This window comes from Mesoplodon bidens (assembly GCF_964165515.1).
Source record: "Mesoplodon bidens genome assembly, chromosome: 3".
Classification (NCBI taxonomy): Eukaryota; Metazoa; Chordata; class Mammalia; order Artiodactyla; family Ziphiidae; genus Mesoplodon; species Mesoplodon bidens.
The window spans coordinates 174,297,280-174,324,849 of NC_138178.1; the positions used below are offsets into that span (position 1 = coordinate 174,297,280).

The window sequence follows — 27,570 nt, forward strand, 5'->3', positions numbered from 1 at the left end:
TCCCCCCGCCCGCCCGCCGCCTTCCTCCCTCTGCCTTCCTTCCCCACGGCCGGCTGCCTCCTCGCCCGCCTGCCCGCAGCCCCGGAGCTGAGGCCGCCGCGGCCGTGGCGGCCGAGCCCTCAGTCATGGCCTCGGGCGACACCCTCTACATCGCTACGGACGGCTCGGAGATGCCGGCCGAGATCGTGGAGCTGCACGAGATCGAGGTGGAGACCATCCCGGTGGAGACCATCGAGACCACGGTGGTGGGCGAGGAGGAGGAGGAGGACGACGACGACGAGGACGGCGGCGGCGGCGACCACGGCGGCGGGGGCGGCCACGGGCACGCGGGCGGCCACCACCACCACCACCACCACCATCACCACCCGCCCATGATCGCGCTGCAGCCGCTCGTCACCGACGACCCGACCCAGGTGCACCACCACCAGGAGGTGATCCTGGTGCAGACGCGCGAGGAGGTGGTGGGCGGCGACGACTCGGACGGGCTGCGCGCCGAGGACGGCTTCGAGGACCAGATCCTCATCCCGGTGCCCGCGCCGGCCGGCGGCGACGACGACTACATTGAGCAGACGCTGGTCACCGTGGCGGCGGCGGGCAAGAGCGGCGGCGGCGGCTCGTCGTCGTCGGGCGGCGGCCGCGTCAAGAAGGGCGGCGGCAAGAAGAGCGGCAAGAAGGGCTACCTCGGCGGCGGGGCCGGGGCGGCGGGCGGCGCGGACGCAGGCAACAAGAAGTGGGAGCAGAAGCAGGTGCAGATCAAGACCCTGGAGGGCGAGTTCTCGGTCACCATGTGGTCCTCAGGTGAGCGCCGGCGCGCGCCGGCCCCCGGGATGTTTTTGTTTTGAAGGGAAGCCATGTTTTATGTGTGTGATGGGCGCCGCCATCTTCTTCGCGGGGCAAGTATGGCGGCCCCAAAAGATGGCGGGCCGCGGCGGGGGCGGCGGGCGGCGGCGCGGCGAAGATGGCGGCGGAGGCGCGGCGCCGCCCGCTAGGCCGCAATGGCGTAGTTTCCTCGGGCGGGGCGGGGCGGGGCGTGCTCGGCCAACAGCCGGCCCGGGGCCCGTTGTCCGCGGCCCCCGGCAGGCCGGCCGCGAGGCCGTCTCCCCGCGAGGCTCGGGGGCGCGGGAGGGCGTTGGCGGGGCTGCGCGGCCTGGACCTCGCGCCCGGGCCGGGCCACCGCCTTTCCCCGGCCTTCCTCTGGGGGGCGTCGCTGCCCCGGCTCCGCCCCCGCCCCTTCCCGGAGCCTCAACTGCTCCCGGGAGGCGCCTTCCGAGGGGGGCGGGGGCGCCCGCCCGGCCCTCCTCTCGCCCGCCCCGCGTGCAGGCCGGATCTTGCCCGCGGCCGCGCTCGCCTCGCCTCGCCTCGCCTCGCCTCGGCGGGGCGGGACTTGGGCGGCACGTCGAGCTCGCGTGTGTGCGGGCTCGGCGTCGGCGGGGCCTGTCACCGTTGCGGCGAGGGCCTCGCCTCTGCTCCCCCCGCGGCGCCTAGTGAGAGGGGCCGCGGCTTTTTGTAGATTGTTCTCAGTCCTGGGCGTTTGGGGGAGTTTTCTTTACTTTAAGTATTTGGCTCTTTGCAGGAAGGCTGGTTAGTTACACAGCTAGGAACGTTTGCCACTAAATTGATCAAATCGAGTAAAGTTGCCAGATGCTTTTTACTTGATAGAAAACTCCTTATTTTTCCCGTGAAAAGAAGGATTCTGGAAAGGGTCTTTCTCCTGTTTTAGTACTGCTTTGAACGAGGGCCAGAAAAAATATCTGGGGCAGAAGAGCCTTATCCGCATATGTAAATCCTTTTGTTTTTACTTCGTAACTGGTGTTTTCAAGTCCTTATCCTATTATTTTATCCAAAGGCTATCTTGTTAAATTGTTGGAATAGTAAATAGACTGAGAATAATCCTGCCAGAACTAGTTAACCTAGTACCTGTGATAATTAGATTTTAGTGGTAGAATCCTTTACGCCAGCTCTGTCTAATAAATTGTCACAATTGGATGGAGCCTCAAAATGCGGTGAATGTTGAGTATTGAAGCATTGTTAACATTCTCAGGAACGAATGAAATAGGCGAAAAGTCTGGACTGAGAAGCTGGTCTGGTTGTATCGTATCTACCGAAAGCCCCAGGCGGAGGTAACTAAAGGTGGATGGATCTGTGACTCAGGACTGAGCAAAGGAGCTGAGGTTCTGTCAAAATGTAATAGCAAGTGCTAACAGCGCTGCTGTTCTGGATTTCGGAGGGCCTGGTAGAACTGTCAGTACTTTGAGTTTAGCAGGGGCTATAGGTTTCAGTGAAACATATATTTGAGTACTTAAGGTTATCAAAAGATCCCTTCTGTATGCATTCTGGTAGCGCAGAATGATTGCACAGTGATCATGTTGGAACTAAAAGTCATGTTTTCCCATTATTAATCGGAATGGAATAAGGGAGGGGGTGTTGGTTATTGATGAGTTTGCTGAATTCGGGATATCGTTTGAAATTAGATATTTAGGTAAAGATACATTAACCACATAAAGCTATACTTACTTTTTCTCACGGTATGGTCATGTTGGCTTTAAAGTAATTAAGAAAACCAGGGTTTTGGGTTTTTTTTTTTTTGCGGTACGCGAGACTCTCACTGTTGTGGCCTCTCCCGTTGCGGAGCACAGGCTCCGGACGCTCAAGCTCAGCGGCCATGGCTCACGGGCCAGCCGCTCCGCGGCACGTGGGATCCTCCCGGACCGAGGCACGAACCCGTGTCCCCTTCATCGGCAGGCGGACTCTCAACCACTGCGCCACCAGGGAGGCCCCAGGGTATTTTATATATTCTGCATTTGATCTTACCAAATTGTTAACCCACTTCTCCATACTCAGAAAACTTGGTGATGTAGGCTTTACTTGAAGTGGTACGTATCAGGTTAGCTTAAAAGTCATTATTTTTTCTCTGTGCAAGTGGTTGCTATAGGGTTGTACAGTTTAGGGGTATTTTTGTCCATTTCTTTAAATAGTTGTCTGGCATGTATGGTTGGTATCTTTTGAATGGAACAGCAGAAAGGGGATCTAGTCGTTCTGTAGTAGAGTAGTTATAGATCTGAAAGAGTCCCTAGAGATCTGCTTTTTTTCTTTTCTTTTTATTGACATAATTCCCACGTGCACATTTCGGTGGTTTTTACTGTATTCACCAGTTTGTGCAATCATCACCACTATCTAATTCCAGAACATTTTTATCATCCCAGAAAGAAACCCCATAACTGTTATTCCCCACCACCCCCAGCCCTTGGTAACCACTAATCTCACTTTTTCCCTGGATTTGTCTATTCTGGACATTTCGTTTGCATGGAATCATATAATATGTTGCCTTTTGTGTGTGGCTTAGTCTGTTTTCAGGATTTCATCCAAGTTGTAGAATGTACTTCATTCCTTTTTACGGCTGAGTAATATGCCATTGTAGAGATAAAACAGCAGGAGCTGCTTATTTTTGCAGATGAGAAAAGTAAGGTCTAGTTAAGGCTGAGTATGTTTTAATATTTAATCACGGTTTAACTGTGTTTTGAATAGTTTTAATCCTTTGCTTTAAGGCCCATGTTTGTTTTTGCTTTTTTTTTCCTGGCATGTAATGAATGAACATTTCATTATTGCCATATTTAGGGCATGGTATTATGTATTTTTTTTTCCCTAGATGTTCATCACTATAGTTTGGGAGCGACATCCTCTTTTGTAGAACTTACTAAAAACTAAACCACTTAACTAAATCACTGGGTGGAGTAGGAAAGCTAACAATAAGAGCTGAGTATTTAAAACATTTAGTTTTGAGAGAAATCTAAGAAGGCTTTCAAATCTTGAGGTTTCAGGTAGTTAGAATTTGTGACCTTCACTCGAGGCTGTTGGTATTTTAACTATCTTCGGTTAGACCAAATATAGAAGTGCTTTGTGCTAGATCGAGTAAAACATCTCAGAGCAGAAAGCCATTGACATTAGAATCAGCAAATTGAAAGAAAGTCATAAAGTATTAAATTTTTTCTCACTTTTATATATTCAGAAGGTTCAGGTTTGCCAAAACTTACTAATCCTGACCATTCCATTCGCTGTTTTTCCTTTTTTACCATGCTCTTTATCACTAAGGAGAGATGCCATAAATGTAAATTCCCATGGAGCCAAGCCCAAGAAACCCTCCAAAGTAATCATGTCAACCCCGTGACCTACATAGGGCAGCCTAAGTCATAGAGCCCAGTGCCTAACCTGGTAGCTCTGGAAGCCTGGCTTACTGATAAGCCTCGTGCTGTCAGATTGCGTCTCCCAGTTATTAGCCCTCCCTCCCCACCACCCCCAGTCAACAGCTGTCTCCCCCAGGAGGAAAAGAAAAATCCGTGTCAGAAGAGGCCACGGCTCCTGACCTACCTACAACTAGCATTTTAGGCTTTTGGAAGAGAATGAATAATAATTTTTTAAAGTATGCCAGACTCCTGGGTTGATATTTCCGAAAAGCCTTTCTATTTGTTTTGATGCCTGCTTTAGTGAGATCAGTTTTATTTATTTATTTGTTTATTTATTTAAAAAGTTATTTTGGCTGCGTCGGGTCTTCGTTGCTGCGCGTGGGCTTTCTCTAGTTGCGGTGAGCGCGGGCTTCTCATTGCGGTGGCTTCTCGTTACAGAGCACGGGGTCTAGGCGCTCGGGCTTCAGTAGTTGTGCCGCACGGGCCTGGTTGCTCCGCGGCATGTGGGATCTTCCCTGACCAGGGATTGAACCTGTGTCCCCTGCATTGGCAGGCGGATTCTAAACCACTGCGCCACCAGGGAAGTCCAATCAGTTTGTTTTAAGGCTGGGAAATTCAGGGCCCACAACAGGTTATTAGCAAAAACAATTATCAAGAACGAACATTTCCTAAGATCCACATTCTTTTGTCATCTCGTGACCTTCTCTTTCTAGGTGGCCAATTTATAAACTGCTCTCACTACTTCCCATGGGAAGAGTGAACAAAAGTGAAAACTTTTTATAATTTTTAAATCTGAACATTTACCAGTGAGTTGTGTCCTATCGTATTATTGGATAAACACGCAAACACTGTATTTTCAAAATTTGGCATCAGAAACACTACCTGGATGTTGAAGAAAACATTCACGTCATTACTGTTAGCAGACTATTAGGAAGATGGTGGGCAGGTCTTGGGAGTTAGTTGACTCTGTTTTGTAAGGTTGTGCCTTCCTATTTATGGTAGACTTCACAGGTCAGGAGAGGAGCCATTTCCTAGTCCTAGGTGTCTTGTGTTAGTAGGTCCCGTTCAGTTTAACTTTGTGATTAATTATCAGTAACAGCAAGACCGGTGGTTTCTGGGAATCTTATTGGTAGCAGCGTCAAATTTTCCTTTAGACGGCACTGACCAGAGATCTGACCTTGGGATCTTTGTAAAATGACTTGTTGGAGTAGGGGGACCCCAAAAGGCATTTTTCATTTCCTTTACAGCAAAGAAATTCTACTCCTTTCTGAATTCTTATGTGACAAAAGGAAGCAGTACACTCAATTTCTTAAAGAAAACTACCCAATTTTAACATGATCTGGTGAGATAATAGGAACTCTTTTGAGTAAAATTCGTAGTAACTATTCAGTTACTTTATTTAGTCTTACAGTGTGGTTTCAGATATGAATAAACTTTAATGTAAATGGTTGTGACGGGCTCTTTTCTTTCTTGTGTAAGTCGTTCCCCTCAAATATAAGAGCTGAGGGGCAGGGAAAGAGGCATTGTTGTGCTGGAGGCTGTTCTGTGGTGTCCGGACCCTGTCTCCTCTCCTAGGAGAGCCATAAACTTCAGGTAGAATTTCTAGTGTCTCACAGAGTATCACACTCTTAAAAACACTCCGAAGTGTCTTTCTCCTTTTACGGTGCTCAACTCTGCCCCCTTCTTTCCCCTTTTTGTCTTCTAGATTTTAAGCACCACCCCCCCCCCAAAAAAAAATAGAAGCTGCTGCCATGACTCCAAATTGAAAGTTGGTTTTTAATTTTTTATTTTGTTGATAACTCACTTGTAATTTGTAGTAATACATATGGTTATTACACTAACTACGTTTTTATAGATTCTTGAGAAGGATTGAATACAGACTGCTGGATTTTACTTCTGGGGATCTGACTGGATCACACACACACTATTCCTTTCTGAATTACATTCTAAGGCTTGAATTGTGTGAATTCACTCCCTTGCCTAAAAATCCCTCAAGCACAGCAGTGTGGATATACTTGATACCACTGAACTGTAAGTTTAAAAATGGTTATTAGAATGGTAAATTTTATGTTTTATATCTCCACACACACACACATCATCATCATCATCATCCCAGAGACATACTGTTGCATTCAGTAAAATCCAAGCTTCTCATAACCTGCCAGGCCACACATGATTTGGCCCCTGCTTTCCTTCCTGACTTCCTTCCTTGTCCCTATGCTCCCATTATGCTCCAGCCTTCCCAGCCTTCTTTTAGTTTCTTGAACTTGGTCCTTTGCACTTATTCTTACCTCTGCTTCCAGTGCTCTGGCCCCAGATGTTCACCTTCTTCGTGCCAGCTGTTTTCCAAGTCTCGGCTCTGGGAGGCCCACCCTTTCCTCCTTTCAAATTAGCACCCCCCTCGCCATCGTTCTCTCTCAGCCCTGTTTTACTTTCTTTGTAGCACCGTCTGAAATGGTCTTACTTTTATCTTTTAACTTGCTGCTTGTCTGTCTACTTCCTCTAGAGTGTAAGTCCTGGGCTGTAACCCTGCAGCCTTACGATGGTAAGGCACATAGGAGATTCTCAGTACATAACTGAGTGAATGAGTGCATGGAATTGTGCTCTAAGGCAGAATCCTAGCCTAGAGTCCAAAATACCACTCCTACCTATTACTACTTTCAGAAAAGGAGTAGTAAGTGTGGGGAGAGGGTGGAGAAGCATTCCTTTTTTAGAAAAAGCATGGACTTCAGTCAGTTCTAGATTCAAATCCTGGGTCTACCACTTTGCCTCTTTAGATACACTACTTGGCCTTTCTCCCCTGCCCCGGCCACGCCATGCAGCATGTGGGATCTTAGTTCCCCGACCTCTGGTGGAACCCGCACCCCCTGCAGTGGAAGCGCAGAGTCTTAACCACTGGACCACCATGGAAGTCCCACTACTTGGCATTTCTGAGGCTTGATTTCTTCAACCAGAAACTTGAGGTTAATACCATAAAGGTTTTGTTTGAATTGAGGAATGTGACAGTTGCTGGCATGAAACAGGTACTCAGTAAATGATAGTATCCCTTCCTAAGGTCTCTGTTAGTGGGGAAGAGTGGAAACAGCCTATGTCTGATTTTTGTCTGTTGCTTAGCAATGAATCTCAAGTATTAGCTCTCCCCCATTTCGATGAAGGTTTGGCTTGATGGCGGTGGTGAGTAGATAATGTCATTTTGGTCAAAAGCTACCTAGAATGGTCAGACCAAAGTTAATGGCCTAAGATGGAAGGTGTGGAGAAACAAAATCTAGCCAACCCACAAATAAATAAGTGGGAAGTAGATTTAAAAAATATGCAAATTGGTGAAAATCAGGATCACAGAAAAAAAGGAAGCATTAGGGTCAACCCTAATGAGCTTCCTGGCAATCAAGATAAATAAGGAAACTATACTACTGTTAGCAGATTCTAAGATAGAAAAACTTCTAAGGGAATCAAACTTTTCTTAGGACTGAATTCTAAAATAAACTGTTTTCTATATAAGGGGCCCACTGAGTGATAGCAATGCACAGATTCCAGCTAGTATAGTGTCAGATTTCATGTAGTGTCTTGGAGCAGCCAAAAGACTTAAATGTAACCTAGTTGAAGGTGATTCTTTACTTGCTTACTATAGTTTTTAAAAGTTCAACATTCTTTAAAAACCATAAGCATAGGACCTACTCTTCCCCTTAGGCCCAGGAGGGAGGGCAAAGTGGAATAAAGGTTTTTTGTTTGTTTTTTGGAATAAAGGTGTTTTTGCACACCTCTTTTCCAGACACCATGGTTCCCATTTAATGTGTTACCTTGTTTCAGCCTTATGTATGATAGGTGGTCTACCCTTTAATAAGTAACGAAACCAAAGAAGGGTCAGTGATAGCAATGAGAGGCCTCTTGAAGGAAAGAGATCTTGATCTGGGCTTTGGAAAGCCCAGATGGGGGATGAGAGGTGGGCAAGAAGGGAAGGAGCGTTGTGTTTATTCACATACCTTTTATCGGACATTGAATAACATTGCAAGCAAACCAGTTTGGTGGGAGCATGGAGGGCATGTGAAGCTCCACTTGTGAACCTGTTTTCTAGGCCTGTAGAGTGCGCCCAGCCTTTACGTTTAGTTTAGTTCCTTAGTCATTTCTTTTTGACTGTAAATGTTTTGAGTCTCTTTGCTTTGCCTCTCAAATGACTGAGAGTGGCTATAGCTTTGGTAACTTAGAAACTGAATAGCTAAGAGACAGGGACTTATTTATGTACCTTTTTAACCTTTTGAATAGTTCCATGTACAGAAAAAAGAATGTTTTTTAAATGTGAATGAATAGATTGTCCTGCTGAAACAACTCAAAGTGTGCCACCCCATTCCTGGATGGTATTGGCTAGAGTTTGTTTTTCCAACACCTTCCATCTTAGGCCTGGTTGTTGTAGGTCATTTGCCTCTAGCCTAGTGTTAGTGAGCACGGGAATCATCTAATCCACACTAGAAGTTTCCTCAATATTACAGTTTTCCTACCACCCTACTTCTTTGAATCAATGACTTGTTTTCTCAGCTTTTTCCAAACAGGAATTCTGAGATTTGGTTTTCATTTGCTCTGCCCAGTTATGTTGTATAATCACAATTATAAGTTTAAGTCACATTGATTATAGAAACCGATTTTTTTGTTTGTTTTGGAGTATAGTTGATTTACTATGTTATGTTAGTTTCAGGACTATAGAAACTGATTTTGGTGACACTTCTAATGTGGATTAACCCTGTCCCCTTGAAACAATGAGATAATTAACTAAGTCCTATCCTGAAGGAAAACTCCAGAGAAGAATATACAAAACAGATTTTAAAGCAAATTTAGATACTTTGCTTCATGAACATGCTTTACTTTGAGGTGTATTTGTTTGTTTTTAATTTATTTTATTTATTTTTGGCTGCGTGGGTCTTCATTGCCGTGCACAGGCTCTCTCCAGTTGCGGCGAGCAGGGGCTACTCTTGGTTGCGGTGTGCAGGCTTCTCATTGCAGTGGCTTCTCTTGTTGCAGAGCACAGGCTCTAAGCGCTCGGGCTTCAGTAGTTGTGGCCTGCAGGCTCTAGAGCGCAGGCTCAGTAGTTGTGGCACACGGGCTTAGTTGCTCCGCAGCATGTGGGATCTTCCCAGACCAGGGCTTGAACCTGTGTCCCCTGCATTGGCAGGTGGGTTCTTAACCACTGCGCCACCAGGGAAGTCCCTTGATGTGTATTTGATAATTACTCCGTTGCCAGTCACTAGAACTCAGTAACACATATAAGAAAATTGATAATCAGAGCTGATCAGTTAACACCTTCATCCTCCTCTATCTTACTTCAGTAGTAATTCTGAAATGGAAGGAATATAATAATGGCCACTGCAGGCAGTGAAAATCTGTATTTGAATACATATTATAATAGTAAAACATTTTAAAATAAAATTGTACAAAAAGAAAAAATGAATTAATACTTCTCACTTAACGTTTTTTGAACAAAGAGGGAAGCTTATGTACATATGGTCTGTAAATGCAGTTATTTGTCTTTTAGTGCATCATAAATTTCTATTGGGCAAAAACTTCTGAAGATTTTCTTTGCAAAAATCAGATAGGGCTTCCCTGGTGGCACAGTGGTTGAGAGTCCGCCTGCCAATGCAGGGGACACGGGTTCGTGCCCCAGTCCGGGAAGATCCCACATGCCGTGGAGCGGCTGGGCCCGTGAGCCATGGCCGCTGAGCCTGCGCGTCCGGAGCCTGTGCTCCGCAACGGGAGAGGCCACAACAGTGAGAGGCCCGCGTACCGCCAAAAAAAAAAAAAAAAAAAAAATCAGATAAAATGGACAAATTATAGCAAACAGTGACATAATTTGATGTGTTGCTTTAATATGTGTGCAGTTCTTGGTGAAAATGAGGCGGACATTTTTTATTTCTTCTGGCAATAGATCCTAGCATCTTTTGTCATTTCTCTAGCAGTCTTCTTTGAAATTTGATTTTTTCCCCTATATAAGTAGTTTATTTTCTTAAATTTTGCCATTGAATAGTTAACAACCCTCTGTTTTACAGTTTCTGTGCGCTGGTCTTCAAGGAGTTCTCCAAATTAACTTCCATGAAATACAGTGTTTGTTAAGGAATAAGTAAGAAATATGTGATGATAATATGAAGTTTTAAGTATATATTATGAAAACCTACAGTAACCACAGCAATTATTTAGAACTTAGATCAACAAAAGTTTATTTATTCATTTATTTAAGGAAAGAATATTGTATCATTGACATTGTTTTTGAAGTGCAGGTATATAGTGATAATCAAAAGCAGACTGATTTTTAATCAGTTTAATTACGGTTTTTAAAATGATGTACAGATCATGCGCTTATTGTGTGTACTTCAGGACAGATTGCTTTCACTGTGTGCCACTTTCACTTGGTGTGTTACTGATTAAGATTCTCATTAGACAAAGGTAGTTTTCTCTCTATCTGAACATATCTCTTTAGTCTCCTTTGTAAAGTCCTCCTCATTCTCTCAGTATTGGAATTACACAGCTTTTGGTTCTGAGCCTTTTCTCTTTCTATATTTTTTTATAGATATATTTCTGCAGCTTTAAATGCAGTTTGTATGCCAGTGATTCCCATTATATTTCTCTCCAACCTAGATTTCTTTTTATCCCCAGTACGTAGCTATTTCTTACCTCCTTGAGGTCTGTCCACTAGGTGTCGCACAGTTAGCCAGTGGAACCAAACCAAAGTGGGATTCCAGATCCTCTCCTGCAGGTTGTCTCTTCCCCCGTTTTCCATCTTAGCTAATGACACCACTGTCCTCCAGGAAACACAAACAAGAAACTGAGATGGCATACTTGACATCCCTCTTCCACCACCACCACCACCTGTCTGACTCATCACCCAGCCATGTTCATTCCTTCTCCACAATAAAACTTGAATCTAACCTGTTTTGTTTAATAAATTTATTTATTCTATTTATTTATTTTTGGCTGCATTGGGTCTTCATTGCTGCACGCAGGCTTTCTCTAGTTACAGCGAGCAGGGGCTACTCTTCGTTGGGGTGCGTGGGCTTCTCGTTGCGGTGGCTTCTCTTGTCACGGAGCACAGGCTGTAGGCGCGCGGGCTTCTGTAGTTGTGGCACGTGGGCTAATTTGCTCTGTGGCATGTGAGATCTTCCCGGACCAGGGCTTGAACCCTTGTCCCCTGCATTGGCAGGGGGATTCTTAACCACTGTGCCACCAAGGAAGTCCCATGTATTCTAATTCTTAATCATTTGATTGTTTTCTGGGTACTTTATGTTCTTGAATGTTGGAACTAAGAACTGATCCTCAAGAAGTATTTCCTCATTCGACTTCAGTTTGTGTCACCCCAGAATTCATAAGTTGAAGCCCTAATCCCTGATGCAGTGGTATTTGGAGGGTGGGACCTTTGGAAAGTTATTAGGTTATAAAGCCCTCATGGATGGGGTTAGTGCTCTTATAATAAGAGACAAATTATGTAATGTGATGAGAAATGGTGTGTATGTAAGGATACAACAAGAAGACATCTGATGTCTGGGAACCAGGAAGAAAGGATTCAACAGGCTGGCACCTTGATCTCCAGACTGTAAGGAATACATTTCTGTTTAAGCCACCCAGTCTAGAGTATTTTTGCTATAGCAGCCTGAACCGACTGAGACAGCTTCCCTCGCCAGAATGTAAGTCCCATGAGGGCAGAGACCTGGTTTTGTTTCTGCTGCCTAGAACAGTGCCAGGCTCACAGGAGGCCCTCAGTTATTACGTGTTGAACTAATACAAGGAATGGTTGAGCCTGTGATTCCTTTATGCCAAGAGTTCAGCTTTCTTTCTGCCCCAGCACACTTGAGACATAATCCTTAGCAGTGGCTTGCTCAGAGCAGCAGTGACTCTCAACCTTGCCGTGATTCTTGTATTTATTAGGAAGATACAAACAAGAATGTGTCTTCATTGTGAGAAGAAAAACAGCCTGCCTACCCACCAGTTTAGTTCGATACCACTAGAAAGTTGACGTGGTAGTGGTTGTGCCTAGGCTGGAGCGATCAGAGGGTAAAGGAATTATCACAGCCCTGAGAAAAGAAATGAAAGAACCTGGTTACAGTGCGGAGTCCCAGCTTTGTAACTTGTGATCCAGTAACCACATTTCCTCTTCTTTTTTATTAATGCATCCAGCTAGGTTTTCTTAGGCTGCTTCATATGTAAACGGGTAACCTGGGTTATATTATCAGGTTCTTTCTAGTTCCAAACAAGAGGCGGCTGAGCCTGACAGTAAAGCGCTCAGGTCTTAGAGTTCACCCCTGTCCCTTACTGACTGGTTAACCCTGAGCAAGTTACTTAACCTCTCTGTGTCTCAGCTTTCTCTTCTGTAAAATGAACTTGCTAATTTGCCCACTTCATAGGGTAATATGTGCAGTGATTAAAACAGTGCCTTCCCAGAAACATTCAATAACATGTCAGCTGCTATTATATTCTGTGGTTCCTTGTAATGACCTATAGTGTTCCCTAAAGTGAAGAGCGGTGGGAAAGGAGAAGCATTTAAAGTTTAAAACTGTTGTATTCTGTGCTTTATATTGTGAAGCAATTTGATGGAGAAGCAGAAATTTTCAGTTAGCATTGAGAGTTGTGAAGCATTCTGTTGAGAGTTTTGAAGCATTCTATTTTCTGCTTTAATCACCAAAGTAGTAGAAGACTGGTTTTGGTCTCTGGGCACTTCACTCTAGTCTGAGAGACAAGGCCAACAAAAGTTCAAAACAGCATGATTTAGAGTTCATCAATGTTATTATTCAGAAATAATCCAGGAATTCAAAGGTAAGAATCTGAGGTTGGAGCGATGGAATCAGCCAGCCTTTAGAGAATCTGAGCTAGACTCCAGAGGGTAGGCTGGGTTTGGAGAGAGGTGATGAGAAAGAGCAAAGGGAGGAACTCCTTATTCTTACTGAATATTTCCTTCCAAGCACTTCTGAATTAGCCTGTGTGAAAAACAGGCTGGTTGGGGGCTCCCCTGGTGGCGCAGTGGTTGAGAGTCCGCCTGCCGATGCGGGGGACACGGGTTCGTGCCCCGGTCCGGGAAGATCCCACATGCCGCGGAGCGGCTGGGCCCGTGAGCCATGGCCGTTGAGCCTGCACGTCCGGAGCCTGTGCTCCGCAGCGGGAGAGGCCACAGCAGTGGAAGGCCCGCGTACCGCAAAAAAACAAAAAAACAGGCTGGTTGGAATATAGAGGGCATGTGCAAAGGAGAAATAAAATACTAGATATGGTAAAATGAGACCAGACAGCATAGGACCCAGAATGGTCAGTAGTATTTGGTGTCTAGAATATAGGAGACTCATTGTGGGGGTCAGTATCCCTTTTTTTTTTTTTTTAACCTGTTGGATTTGTGATGGTAGTAGAACATTTAAGTAGAGCTCTCCTACATTCTTTGAACACTTACTTACTTACTTACTTATTTATTTATCTATCTTTATTTCTTTGGCTGCGTCGGGTCTCAGTTGTGGCACGCGGGGTCTTTGTTGAGGCATGCGGGGGCTTCTCTCTAGTTGTGGCATGTGGATTTTGCCTCTCTAGTTGTGGCACACGGGCTCTCTCATTGAGGCACACAAGGTCAGTAGTTGAGAGGTCCGTGGGCTTAGTTGCCCTGAGGCATGTGGGATCTTAGTTCCCCAACCAGGGATTGAACCCATGTCCCCTGCGTTGGAAAGTGGATTCTTTACCACTGGACCACCAGGGAAGTCCCTGAACACATATTTATTGAGGACCAACCTACATGCCGACTCAGAGCAAGGCTCTAGGGATACATGGGGATCAAAACAGACCAAAACAGATCAAAAATCCCTGTCTTCGTGGAGTTTACAGTCTAGTGGGAGTGGGTGACAGAAATCACACAGCTATGAGTACACATCATAGTCAATAAAAATTGCACAGGTAAAGGCCATGAGGTTAGGGTGGATGGGCCATGGTACCTTGGAGGAACTTAAAAGGCCAATATAGCTGGAGCTAAGAGTGAGGGGAGAAGAGTGAAGAATGAGGAGGCTGGAGCAGTAGGCAAGAGGCTAGCTAAGAGGTGAAGGCTAGAAAATCAGATCTGAGTCAGCGTTGCAGAGTTGCTGGTTAACAGGAAGTGTGTGTGGTGGACAGAAAGCAGAACTCTGAGAAGTGGTAGGAGGAGAAGCAAGGAAGCCGAAAATAAGCCGCCGGTTAGAGAAGTGGGCGTAGAACTGGGAAAAGTGGATGCTGAGGACAGTAATGGCCAACGCTTCCCACTAGGCTAAGAAGGAACGCTGAGGGAAAGGTTGTTGACTTTGGCATTGAGGATTTCGGTGACCTTCAAGCAGAAACAGGGGTTTAAGAGATTGAGGAGAAAGACTGGGTGGTTAAGAGGTAATGGCTATAAATCACCCATTTGAGAAGCTGCTAAGGAAAGCATTTTTTATAGTTTTAAAAATGTGTTTGCTTACATATACTTCTTTACTCGGCTAAGATGATCCATCTTACGATGTTTTTCAGATGAAAAAAAAGATATTGACCATGAGACGGTGGTTGAAGAACAGATCATTGGAGAGAACTCACCTCCCGATTATTCAGAGTATATGACAGGAAAGAAACTTCCTCCTGGAGGGATACCTGGCATTGATCTCTCAGATCCCAAACAGCTAGCAGAATTTGCTAGGTAAGTTATAAGAACTTTTCCTTTCTTTTAGTTAAAGAAAGTACTTGAGTGTTGCCAGCTGTGTTTTTTGGTGCCTAAGTTACAATAGTGGTTTGTGTTCTTGCTCTAGGGAAGCTTCTGAAAACAAAAGCAGTTGGTTTTTATTTTCAGTGGTAACTATGTTATGAATGTAACTGGCACCATTTTAGATTTGAATAAGATGAAGCAAATACCTACTCTTTAATTCTGTAATTGATGTTGCTTGTGAATAAATAAAATTGCACATAATTTGTTTGGAAATGGATCTTTACCCTGCCTCCTGGCCTCCTTGTATACATTTTAAATTGGCGTGTATTGTCCTGGTCTGAAGCTGCTGGAGGCCTGGGTCTGTACTGGATTTTTACAGCTGACCGCTGGAAAGGACTTCATCAGTTCCGATTTCAGCATGTCATCAGTTAGGCTCCCGGTGTGTTGTTGATTTAAGCTGGCATGACAGGAAGAGGTCAAATATTTAGGGCCAGGACCCTGTGCCTTGACTATCCAAGGTTAGGAGCAGGAAGGAAGGTCTGAACCCAATGGTTGTTTATTTGTTTTGCCTGAAACCAGCCAGATTCCTATAGAAACCTTGGCCCCTTTTTACATTATTTTCTAGTATAGTTTGGCAGTTTTTATAAGGGCGTGAGAAAACCCACACAGATGTAAAATTTTGAATAAAATGAAATGAACTAATAAAATCTAGAGTAGGAAGTATACTCCTTTTCCCTACTTGAGGTTGAATGGAACCTGGAACAGCCCAGGAAATTGAGGCAAAGACAGAATCAGTGAGAAAGAAACCTTTGTGCTCTCCTGTCCTGTCTAACAGAGCGGAGCACCTTTTCTTTCCCCCACCCTTTCTTGAGAGCAGAGTAGGGAAGAGCTGGAGACCCTGGGGTGTCCTGGTTTCTCCCAGCCTGCCAAAAACAAGCTGGGCGGCCTCTGGCCATTTGGAGCCTCAGTCTCTCCACATGTCACTTGGGTATAAGAATACTATCGTGCTTTGATAAAAGGGTCTGTACCCTTTTCTCCTTTCCAGTGAAACTGTAGTTATAGGGAATATAAACATTAATTTATTTCTGATTTATCATGGCTTTAAAAAACGTAAGGCCCTATCCTTTTGTTAATGACACCATGTTCCAGCTTTTATTGCTCTTTGTATTTTAAATACAGATACGTGAATTGACTATTAACTGCCCTGCTCCCCTCCCCACCAAAAGTACAAATAAAAATGGAATCTGTAGGGTACGTAGTTAGCAGTGAGGTCAAGAGTTTTTGGACAGATTGAGCCAAATACCATACCTGCGTTTAATGTTGTCATGTGTTCCTAAAGTTAGTCACATCTTCCTTATGGTACTCAGATTTACTGGGGTGTGGGCTGCTATCCCAGGGATAGAGAGGTGGAACACGGGAATCAAGGAGAGCTTTGTGGAGGGGGCAGCGTTTGATTTGGGCCTTGAAGCACATAGAGTTCTGACAAGTGGATGGGGTTTCATGGTGGGGCCTCCATGCCAGAACAGCATGAACACAGAATACACATTCACTATCCAGTATATATTCAGAAAACAGAAGTAGTCAAGTTTAGCTGTGAATTAGGGTGCTTACAGGGAAATGACTGGGTTTAGGTAAACGTAAACCAGATCATTAGAGCCTGTGAATACTGGGCCAAGATACGGGCTCTTTAGTATGTAGTAGACAGCTGGTGAAGGTTTTTGAGCAGTAGAGAGGGGGTTGTATGATCAGAGATTTAATTTGAGAGAATTACTTTTCAGCTGTATCCAGGCTGGATGGGTGCAGGGACACCCAGGAAGTGGGAGAGACCAGTTGAACAAGAGCTCATGAAGGCCTGAGCCAGAATTGTGGTGGGTGGCGGTCAGACTATGTAAATGTGAGTGAATGTGACAGAGATGACAGGAGACGGTGGAAGACAGAGACAGGTTGGCTGTATGTCTAGAGGGAGGGGCAAATGCACATTAATTTTTTTTTAATGCACATTAAAAGCTTTGCTCCACAGGTGACAGGGAAGTTGGGAGAGGGTGCTGGTTTGGGGTTCAGAGTATGCAGTGTTTGGTTTTAGATGCTGAAGAGACATCCGTGCTGGACTTGAGGTGGATTCAGGAAGTAAGTTAGGGCTAGAGCCATCTGATGGGGGACGGCTAAGAGCATGAGAGTGTTCAGTAAATAAGCTCTTGGCGGGGGCAGTAGGAGGCTTTGGAGAGAAAAGAGTAAAGTCTTGGGAAGGCCCTTGTATTCAGAACCAGTGACAGAGCCAAAGGACCATTCAGACAGGTAGAAGACTCAAGAAAGTAAGTACAGGGGACTTCCCCTGGCAGTGCAGTGGTTGACTCCGTGCTTCCACCGCAGGGGGCACAGGTTCCACTGCACCTCCCTGGTTAGGGAGCTCATAAGATCCCACATGCCGTGGGGTGCGGCCAAAAACGCAAAGAAGAGAAAAGAAAAAGGTAGGTACAGCATTCCAAGAGCCAGTAGAGTTTCCAGAAGGGCCAAGAGAGGGAAGAATAAGTATTTCTCTACATACTATATTGTGAAGTAATCCTGGTGGAGGAGCAGAGGGCGGAGGCAAAGGTTTGCAGGGAGGTGGGGCCCACGGGTAGTGAGCAGCAGAAGTAATCAGGTGCTGGTGACCCCTAGCGTTGTTCCCCTTGCTGGAGAATTGGGGCAGCAGTCTTAAGGCTTGTCCCCAGTTCTCTGAACAGAAACTCCAGGACGTCTCAGCTCTAAACTCAGGCACATGTCGCTAAAAGCTTCCAGGGAGAAAAGATAGGTCTACAAAAGGATGATAATTAAACCTGAAGGAGAATTTTCTTCAACAGCAATAGATAATTAGAAGACAAAGGAGCAATGCTCTGAGATTTCTGAGGAAAATTATTGTAAACATAGAATTCTTGATCCAGCAAAGCTATCAGTCCAACACAAGGGCAAAACAATGGCAATTTTAGACACCTAAGGATTCGTTTTACGTTGCATGCATCCTTTCTGAAGAGGTTACTTGAGGGTGTGCTCCAGTACAATGAGGATGAACATCAAAGGGAAGACTTGCTAAAGAATACAGTGTACAGGAAATCAAGAAGACTGCTGTGCAACAGGCTGGAAAACTTGTTCAGTTTAGAATAGGAAGTCAGTGGGTTGTAAGAATTTCTTCAAGAAAAGCCCATTTCACTCAGTAGTGGATAGAATGAGCAAGAAGCTAGAAGATCTTGGTAGTATGGGAAAGAGTCTTCTAAAGAAGAGAAGATAGTCAGAAAGTCCGTGCCAAGGGTGGCAGGGTTAAGAAAACCATGGCCTAAAAATGGGGCATAATTTTGACAAATTTTTTTTTTTTTTTGCGGTACGCGGGCCTCCCACTGTTGTGGCCTCTCCCGTTGCGGAGCACAGGCTCTGGACACACAGGCTCAGAGGCCATGGCTCACGGGCCCAGCCGCTCCACGGCATGTGGGATCTTCCCGGACCGGGGCCCGAACCCGTGTCCCGAACCCGTGTCCCCTGCATCAGCAGGCGGACTCTCAACCACTGCGCCACCAGGGAAGCCCCATTTTTGACAATATTTAAAGAGAGAACACTCATTTGACATGACTCTAGGAAAATTCTCTCCTTGGTAACTGAAGCTCTACTGTATTGGACTTGGAGAGCATGAAATATGATCCCTAGCACACAGTTAAATTCTTCAGTAAGCATTACTTATGTAATTACCTGAATATAGTGTGTGTTTATTTTCTTTTATAATCAGCCTGTTAAAGATTTCATTTTGTATACAGAATAGAATGTAATCTTGCTCCCCTTGACAACACGTACAAAGTAAAGGTACAGGATTTGGGCAGTTGTGAGGTTGGGCTCATTCTCATCCCCATTTTCCATAGTATCTCTTGAAAAGATGATGTAAAACCAAATAAATCTCTCTTAATTGGGCAGTGGTGGTGAGAAATAGTTGAGCCTGGAATGCCCTATTCCGTGAGGGCTTCACATTTTGACGACGTAACAGCTGTGAATAGGACTTTCCAGAGACCCCAGAATGGTGACTGGGTCTCAAAGCGGTTGACAACAAAGTGCCAAGTTTCAAACTGTTGGGGGCCATATCTTATCTTCTTGGCTTATAAAAACGCACAGAACTTGTTTTCCTGGCCTCCTCTTTTCATCCACCCCCACTCTGTGACTCAGTTCTCGGCTTAAGGTGGCATGTTAGTTGCTTTCCCCTCCCCTCCGTGTACTGGGGTGGTAGGATTCTGGACTGGACTTGGAACTGGCCAAAGAATGTTCAGGTTCTTGCTGCACTGAGCCTAGACCACTTAGTAAATTACTTAGTGTGTGTGAACAAGTATAAGAAATAAAGTCATGGTATTGCGGAGGTGGGACTATGGCGATTTTGTTCTTTCTTGAAATGTGTTTTTAGTAAATACTTCAAAAATTGGTCAGTGGGTGGGACCTGGAGAATTCTGTCCCCTGATTAAATTTTGTGCATTTTTCATTAACTAAACTTAGCCCTTTGGAAACCTTCTGTGCAGGAAGATCAGAATAACAAGTGGTTAGGTCAGTCCCAAGTTGGTGGTGGTTTGTTGTTGTGGTTCACTACCCACCCTGAGGCTTTTTCACTGGTTTGATACAAAGATAAAGTGTGATGGTGGAGCTGAAATGCCGTAAAACCCCTCAATATCACGTGAACGTACACTGAGAGAACCCCTAGAACACACTTCGGCTCGTTTGTCTTAGGGACACAAGGAAGGGAGGTGGACGGTGCCTGCAGGTGGCAGCGCTATTACACAGGGCCTTCCGTCCTGTCAGCACAGCTGGCTCCAGTCGCGAGTCAGCTAAGCTGCTGATTTTCATTCAAGAATCACTTCTTCAGAAATGTTTCATCTTGGCTTCTGGGACATTTACAGATTTAACTTAGTCAGAACTTCTGGTTTACATAATACCCTGCTGAAAATTGTCCAGGAAATTCCTGCAGTTTGTGGTACTGGTGTCCAACCGTTACAATGTATGCAGAATGGCAGAGTGTAAAATCAGCAGTCACGTCATAGGGCACGTAGTCTCTATTTTTAATTGAACAGGAAACTTTTGTTGCCTACCTGGCTCCTCCATATAATTTCTAATACATGGAGGGGGCCTTTCCACTTTACCTGTGCAATGGTGGTTTGGAGCCACCAGTAAGTACCTTCTGGGTTGTTAAATACAACTGGCGTTTTTTTAAGGAATGAACTCAGTTTTGCCTAGGCCCGTTTAGCACAGGTTGAGGGTAATAATAGCCATCATTTCTCAAGAGCTTAACGTACATCATCTCTTTTAATTTTCACAGCTCTAAATAGGTAGAATTAATACCTTTTTACAGAATAAGAAACTGAGGCTGAGAAGTTAAGTGATTTGCTCAAGGTCGTGCGGCTGGTTGAAGCCAGCGCCCAGTCCCACATCCCATTTCACCTCGTTCATGATGCTAATGCTCTTGTCGTCATCTCCAGGTCCAAGAGCTTTGTAAGTTTCTCAGTCAGTGAGAAACTCATATCTTGGTTACTTGTGACTGACTAGTTTGGGTGGGTCAAGAAGGTATTCTAAGTAGTAGTATATAATTTTAGTCTTTTTAAAAAATTACTCTCTTTTTTAGGATTTCAAACATATATGTATTTTTTATTTTGTAGGTTTATGTACCAATTGTTGCCACAAAGATTTTAATTTTAGTCTTTACTCACAAAACAGAACACTTTCAATCTAGGCACGCTTGTTTGGAAAAGGACCTTTTTAGTGTTTGCATTCGAATATAATGTACAAGGTACCTGCGTACACTGCCTCAGTGATTTGCTCAGGAGCTTAAGAGTGGCTGCAATTAAATACCTCCACTTCCTCCTTGAGGCCAAGGGTGTTTGCTCAGATGTGTTTTAAACTGTCATTCTAAAATTAATTGCTAAGTATTAGCACACGTTTTAAAAATGACATTTCAAGAAGAAACGCCACTTAATAACATTCAAAAAATAAATCAAGAGTTGGGTGAATGGCACACAGGACTGTTCTCTTTACTGTTGTGTGTATTTGAAATTTTCCATGATAAAAAAAATATAGGTTCCTAGGAATGAATTTAAGAAAATTTGTGAGGTCTGGGGACCCTCGTAGGTAACTGGGCCGCACCTATCCTACGGGCATAGGCATTTCGCTGCCATTGTCCCCATGTTCGAGCCCTAAGGCGGGTGCAAGAGGGGAAAGGTTGTCAGTATGACGTATTTGTCAACCCAGTGAATGTCTTTTTAAAGTCAGAGTTTTTTGTTTTTGAGATAATTTGCATACAGTAAGATTCACCCTTTTAGATTAGTACCATTCTGTGAATTTGGACAAAGACAATCGTGTAGTTATCTTCACAGCCAAGACAGCATTTGAGTGGAATCATCAAAGAGTAAACATCTTAACTGGGAAGATTGAAGCTTGGTTCTTAATATACAGTTCTTATTATTAACATTTGACTGGAGTAGAACCCTGTCCTGTGAATCACTGTTACTTTTCAGACTCTGTTATTATAACCTCCAGGTGGCGCAGTGGCACCAAATTTTTGTCGTACCTGGTTTTGTGAACTCAGACCCAAACTCTCTTTAAGGTAACATAGGCTAGTTCAGAGCCCTGTACACAGCAGGCGCTTAGAAAATGTTTGCTCACTGATGTGGTAATCTTCCAAGTACAAGAAAGAACAAGTATCTACAGGGTTGGACTGGGGAGGATACCAGACTGAAAACGTTCTCTTAGAATTCCAAGTAGGAAATTTGTACTGTCTTGAACACACTCCTTAGAGATAAGTTATAGCTACCAGATGAATTGTTTCACCTCTGCTCATCCAGGATGTGGAAAGTTGAAGGAGGCGATTTCATGAGTTCAGGCTTTATAAAGTAAGGAGCATCAGGGAATCCTTTTCTCAGATCAGGAGTGAAGCAGGATGATTCCGTTAGGGCCTTTGCTCCCTTAAAGATGACAGCGGCAATCTCTCAGAGTGAAAGAGTGGTGGTAAATCAGCCTCTTCTTAGGGAGCATCAGCTTAGTTGTGTATTAAGTACGCATTCTCATACAGGAGTGTGAGATGGCAAAGGTAGGGTCAAGAGCATCGGTTTCAGAGATTTTAAATCTTTTTTTCTAGTTTTTCTAGGAACTCTTAATTTCCCACCCTCTACCACACACAGATCTTTAGGGAGTTTTGGAGAGAAAGTTTTGACAAAAGACCAAAGGTTGGTTCAGTGAAAATAGCAGGTAGGTAAGTTACCAAGTAAGCAAGCTCTGGGTAGTAACTCCACAAGCAGGGCTCTCCCTGACCGCCCAAGTGGTCGAAGCTATAATCTCCCTCCCATCACCACCAACAGCCAAACTAATAGTATGATAAAAATTAAACAGTGTGAAGAGGTTTGGGGGTGTTCCCGCCAGTCCCTAGGGGCCCCTCCCAGAGTAACCAGTACTCACAGTTTGCTGTGTTTCCTTCTAGAGCTAGTATACGTATATGTATATAAATAATTCTCTGTTTAAAAGGACTTTTCTGTACCCTTTTTAAAAAATAGTCTATTATAAAGATCATTTTTGTCAGTATAAGATGGACAACCCCCCCTTTTTTAAGCAGTTGTATAGGATGTATAGTTTTAAGACCCTCCCATATCTTCCTTTTTTAAAGCACCCTTATTATCACAGCAGCTGCTTTTAGATACCTCACTTTGCTTACTTCACTTTGCTCCCACTAGGAGTTTCATCTGTGGTTTGGGGGCTGTTGGTCTTTTTTAAAGAGTTTGGGGAAAAGAGCAGATACTAAAATCACACAGCTCACAGTGCCATCCTAAGCTGCACCAGCTTATTAGCTACGAGACCGTAGGCAGTCACTCAGTCATGCTTGTGCTTGAGAATTCTTCACAGTCGCAGGTCCTCAGAGAATGTGAGTCTTCTCATCCCTTCCCCTTCACGGAAGCATGTTGTACTCTTAGTTTTTGTACCTATAGGGAAGGCATTTTAGGGACTGTGTGATTTATGCCGGACATCTCTGCCCATTCCTACAAACCTCTCTCTCTTTTTTTTCCCCCCCTTTGGTAAGAATGAAGCCAAGAAAAATTAAAGAAGATGATGCTCCAAGAACAATAGCTTGCCCTCATAAAGTAAGTAATGCTAGGGGGAAAAAGCGTTCGTTACTGTGAATGAAGTTTTAGAGAGCTTGTAAGAAATCGCACTTTTTATTTCCATCTTCATAATTGAGATTCAGTGAGGAACTATAATCCGGTTTCTAAATTCAAGAGACTGTATTTTGTGATGTAAGTTTTGTTGTTCCATAAAGGCCACTTAAATTTAAATACCATTAAATGGGGTTACTGCAGGGTGCCAATGTTTTTATTTTCACTGTGTACTGAATATACTCTGTTAGGACTTTATTCTTTTTGGATTGTTAACAAGTCAATCTTAAGGCATTGGGTTGTGCCTCACCCATGGACCTTTATGGGACTGTGGGCTCCTTATGGAAATTTGGAAATCATTTTGGATGTTGCTGAAGTGACCCTAATAAGACTTCATCATTTCCTTCACAATTTTAATTTACCCTGTTGATTGTGTGTTGCTAGGGAGTACTTAATTGTTTTCAAATGTGGCTATTTATTAGTCTTTAATGATAGTCTAAAAAGTACTCTGAGATATTGATTTGGGTGTGTTTTAAACGTAATTGGAGGTGAAAATAAAGTATCAAGTAGGTGGTACAGAAAAACAGGAGGGGAGAGATTTTGAGTGGAATAAAAAAATTTAAAAAGACAACAACAACAATTGGAGAAGGATAAATTTACTTTCATGGTCTCACCTCTGATGACTGTGCACCCATAAATTCTTTTTGTCTCTTTTTTTAATGTTCTTGCTGTGGACATTTTGATATGTGGAAGCATTTCTGTTGAGGCCGAATACTAATAAGCATTTGAAAACAGTTGTGCCTTAAGTGCGCATCTTCTCTCTAGCTTCTCTCTGTACTTCTTTTCCAATAAGATTTTTTTTTTTCCAATTCCATTTTCTGAATGGAAACAGCCTAGGGGTCAAGGTGAAAACCCCTGTGGCGCCCCTCCCTGCCCCCCACCGCCCCCCTTGCCTGTGAAGCTGTGCAGTGTTGACTCGTGCTGTCCTCCTGTCCTGCTGTCTCATTTCCCCATTCACTCCATTATTGGGCAACAGCTGCAGGAGAAATGGTGCAGGACATGCTTCTCCCAAGCACCGCCTACCCATCCGCCTCCCCCCCTGCTCTGGTATCAGTTTACCTGCTTCTTTTCCTAGTGTCTCACAAAATAAATTTCTTCTGTAGTTGCCATTCCGTGGAGACCCTCTTGCTTCTTTCTCTGTCAAGAAGGGGAAAGAGGCAAAGAGAGAAGAGGGAACAGTAGGCGATGGAGAACGGCAGCCCATTCTTGCGGCACAGAGTACGGGGCCACCAGAGGCGGTGGTGGGCCGCCGTCCTCTTAACTCCGTTCCTCTCAGTGCTTCTGTTACTTCATCTGGGGGCGTAGCCGGGTGAGGCGGCCGTGGTGTAGCCGGCAGCCAGGGTGTCTGGGTTCTACTCCCAGCCTGGCTCCTACTAGTAGCGTGACCTTGGGCAAGTCTACTTAAAGACATCTCTAAGCCTCAGTTTCCTCACTGTAAAACAAGTTTGCATTACATGTTAAGGCCTTTTTCAGCTGTTTTTTTGTTTTTTGGGTTTTTTTTTTGTCGTAAATGATTTAATATTTCTACTGTAATATGAAGTAAAATGTATGTGGGGAGGTTGGGAGGGTCGTTGTATTGTGTCAGTGAAGGCTGTCAAGCGGTAGAATCGTTTGTAACAGTTTGCAGTGTGAACCACTAAGCTTCTCTCTCTGTTCGAAGGGCTGCACAAAGATGTTCAGGGATAACTCTGCCATGAGGAAACACCTGCACACCCACGGCCCCAGAGTGCACGTCTGTGCAGAGTGTGGCAAAGCTTTTGTCGAGAGCTCAAAGCTAAAACGACACCAACTGGTTCATACTGGAGAGAAGCCCTTTCAGGTAGAGCCAGCCCTCTTCCCCTCCGCTGTCCCCGCAGGTGTAGGCAGGGTGGCAGCCGTGCTGGAGAGACGCCGCCCAGAGAGGCCACAGCGAGGTCCTGGTGTCTCCCTCGGGGGGGCTGCCCCAGCTCTCGACTCCGCCACGTGTGATCTGTGTGGTCCCAGAGACGGGCTGTATCGAGGTGTTTCTGGAGTGTACTTGACGTCAGGAGAAACACGGGATTGCTGGGGAGCAGGTCTAAAACAGAAGTTCTCATGCGTTCACTGTGGGATTAAAGCAGTTTACTTGCTGTAGTTATTTTTTTATAGTATATTGAACTGCTAATTGACAGGGAACTTCTAAAATTTTTGCTGTAGGAGAGTAACTTTGAAAATAGTGTTTTGCTTTGTTTTTAGAAGCCCATGAACAAGTGAACAAATCAGCAGTGCAGCTGGTAAATCTAACATGGTTCTTTTTGATACTTGACACCAGAAACCTTCCTAACCGTTTGTCTCTTATTATTTGAAATATTTACACAAATGTTAGGACCCTAACATAAGATTTAGGAAGATTCTTGCTGTTTTGCTGAATGTTTCTCTTACGTTGTAGTTAAACAATTCATGAGGGCTCTGCGTGGGTCCTAGGAGTTGTCCGGGCAGAGTTACAGCTCCCTGCCCCCTGATTTAGATGCATCTCAACAGCTTCCCCCCAGGGCAGGGTTGGGCAGGGAGGTAGAAGAGGTAGGCTGCTCTCCCCCCAGCAGTGAGCTGCCCCGTCCCGGGCCTGGTCGGAGTCTGAGCGGGTTGTCTCTGGTCTCTCCTCGACAGTGCACGTTCGAAGGCTGCGGGAAACGCTTTTCACTGGACTTCAATTTGCGCACACATGTGCGAATCCATACCGGAGACAGGCCCTATGTGTGCCCCTTCGATGGTTGTAATAAGAAGTTTGCTCAGTCGACTAACCTGAAATCTCACATCTTAACACATGCTAAGGCCAAAAACAACCAGTGAGAAGAAGAGAGAAGACCCTTCTCAGCCTTGGGAAGCATCTTCCAGGAGTGTGATTGGGAATAAATATGCCTCTCCTTTGTATATTGTTTCTAGAAAAGAATTTTAAAAATGAATCCTACATACCCAAGGGACATGTTTTGATAAAGTAGTAAAAATTAAAAAAAAAAACTTTAATAAGATGACATTGCTAAGATGCTCTATCTTGCTCTGTAATCTCGTTTCAAAAACACGGTGTTTTTGTAAAGTGTGGTCCCAACAGGAGGACAATTCATGAACTTCGCATCAAAAGACAATTCTTTATACAACAGTGCTAAAAATGGGACTTCTTTTCACACTCTTATAAATATGAAGCTCACCTGTTGCTTACAATTTTTTTAATTTTGTATTTTCCAAGTGTGCATATTGTACACTTTTTGGGGATATGCTTAGTAATGCTATGTGTGATTTTTCTGGAGGTTGATAACTTTGCTTGCAGTAGATTTTCTTTAAAAGAATGGGCAGTTACATGCATACTTCAAAAGTATTTTCCTGTAAAAAAAAAAGTTATATAGGTTTTGTTTGCTCTCTTAATTTTGGTTGTATTCTTTGATGTTAACACATTTTGTATAATTGTATCGTATAGCTGTATTGAATCATGTAGTATCAAAATATTAGATGTGATTTAATAGTGTTAATCAATTTAAACCCATTTTAGTCACTTTTTTTTTCCGAAAAATACTGCCAGATGCTGATGTTCAGTGTAATTTCTTTGCCTGTTCAGTTACAGAAAGTGGTGCTCAGTCGTAGAATGTATTGTACCTTTTAACACCTGATGTGTACATCCCGTGTAACAGAAAGGGCAACAATAAAATAGCAATCCTACAGAAAGAATATGGCAGAAAAAGATCTGTAAGCACAGTCTTATTTCCTTTTGTTGTCCAGAATAATTATAATTCTTGAGCCTCCCAGAAATTGGAAGTTAAATAAAGCAACTCAAGTTTCCTTTACTTTGCACTCAATTACAGTGACTTGTGATTAAAGCGATGCATGGATATTTTAATACTTCCCATGTGTACTGAATTCTGAAAGAGAGAGTTAGGTAACAGGCATCCCGAGTTAAGGAACTACCTCAGAGTACCCCACGCCAGGCCCGTTGGTAATAGGATTTTGATTTTAGCCCCCCCAGCAAACGTGTGACCGAAGCAGTTTGTGCCCTGGCCTGTGTGTGTTCTCAAGGTAAGGTGTTACCTGGCAGGGGACACGAGCAGAGGGGAGACCAGGCATTTATTTCCATTGCTCAGGCCGCCTTCAGGGCAACTCCCACAGGTCCTGGCTTGTCTAACAGGAAACACTTATGGTTATTGGCTGTTTGGTTTGAGAGCCTTGGTTCCTCCATCTAGTGGAATCTTTAAACTCTAGCACATTGTAGCAGTTGAGCGCCAGTAGCTTACTTTTGTGCTTCTAAATGGATACTGAGTGCAGATTGGCAAGGTGATTCGGTTATTAAGAAAACTGTACTCAATGAGTACTTTACCTCTCACATTGTGACCTCTTAAATGTACGATTATAATTTTTGGATTTTACTTAGAGTCAAGTATCAGACTCATGAGACTATTTTATAAACTGCCATGATACAGCAAAATCCCATTTATTCAAAATGCAAACATACTGTGTGTCTTTGTGCTGTATGCTTGACTCTGCAAAGTAATTGACGGACTAGCTAATACCAGAGATTCAGGTACAAGACGTCCAGGAC

The 27,570-nt window shown here is 44.2% G+C and overlaps 1 protein-coding gene across 1 annotated transcript; it reads left to right on the plus strand.

The window, feature by feature from the left end:
- On the plus strand, window positions 1–26,821 carry YY1 (YY1 transcription factor). The gene is made up of 5 exons (XM_081228181.1): window positions 1–798; window positions 14,664–14,826; window positions 22,895–22,955; window positions 24,688–24,846; window positions 25,653–26,821. Exons 1-5 carry the CDS (start codon window positions 126–128, stop codon window positions 25,833–25,835), a joined length of 1,239 nt encoding a protein of 412 aa, XP_081084307.1. The 5' UTR covers window positions 1–125; the 3' UTR covers window positions 25,836–26,821.
- Window positions 26,822–27,570: the final 749 nt, after the last annotated feature.

Coding starts and splice junctions, on each gene's coding strand:
- YY1 (XM_081228181.1), top strand. CDS start 126: ATGGCCTCGGGCGACACCCTCTACATCGCTACGGACGGCTCGGAGATG. Junction 799..14,663: donor GGTCACCATGTGGTCCTCAG/GTGAGCGCCGGC, acceptor GATGTTTTTCAG/ATGAAAAAAAAGATATTGAC. Junction 22,956..24,687: donor CAATAGCTTGCCCTCATAAA/GTAAGTAATGCT, acceptor CTCTGTTCGAAG/GGCTGCACAAAGATGTTCAG.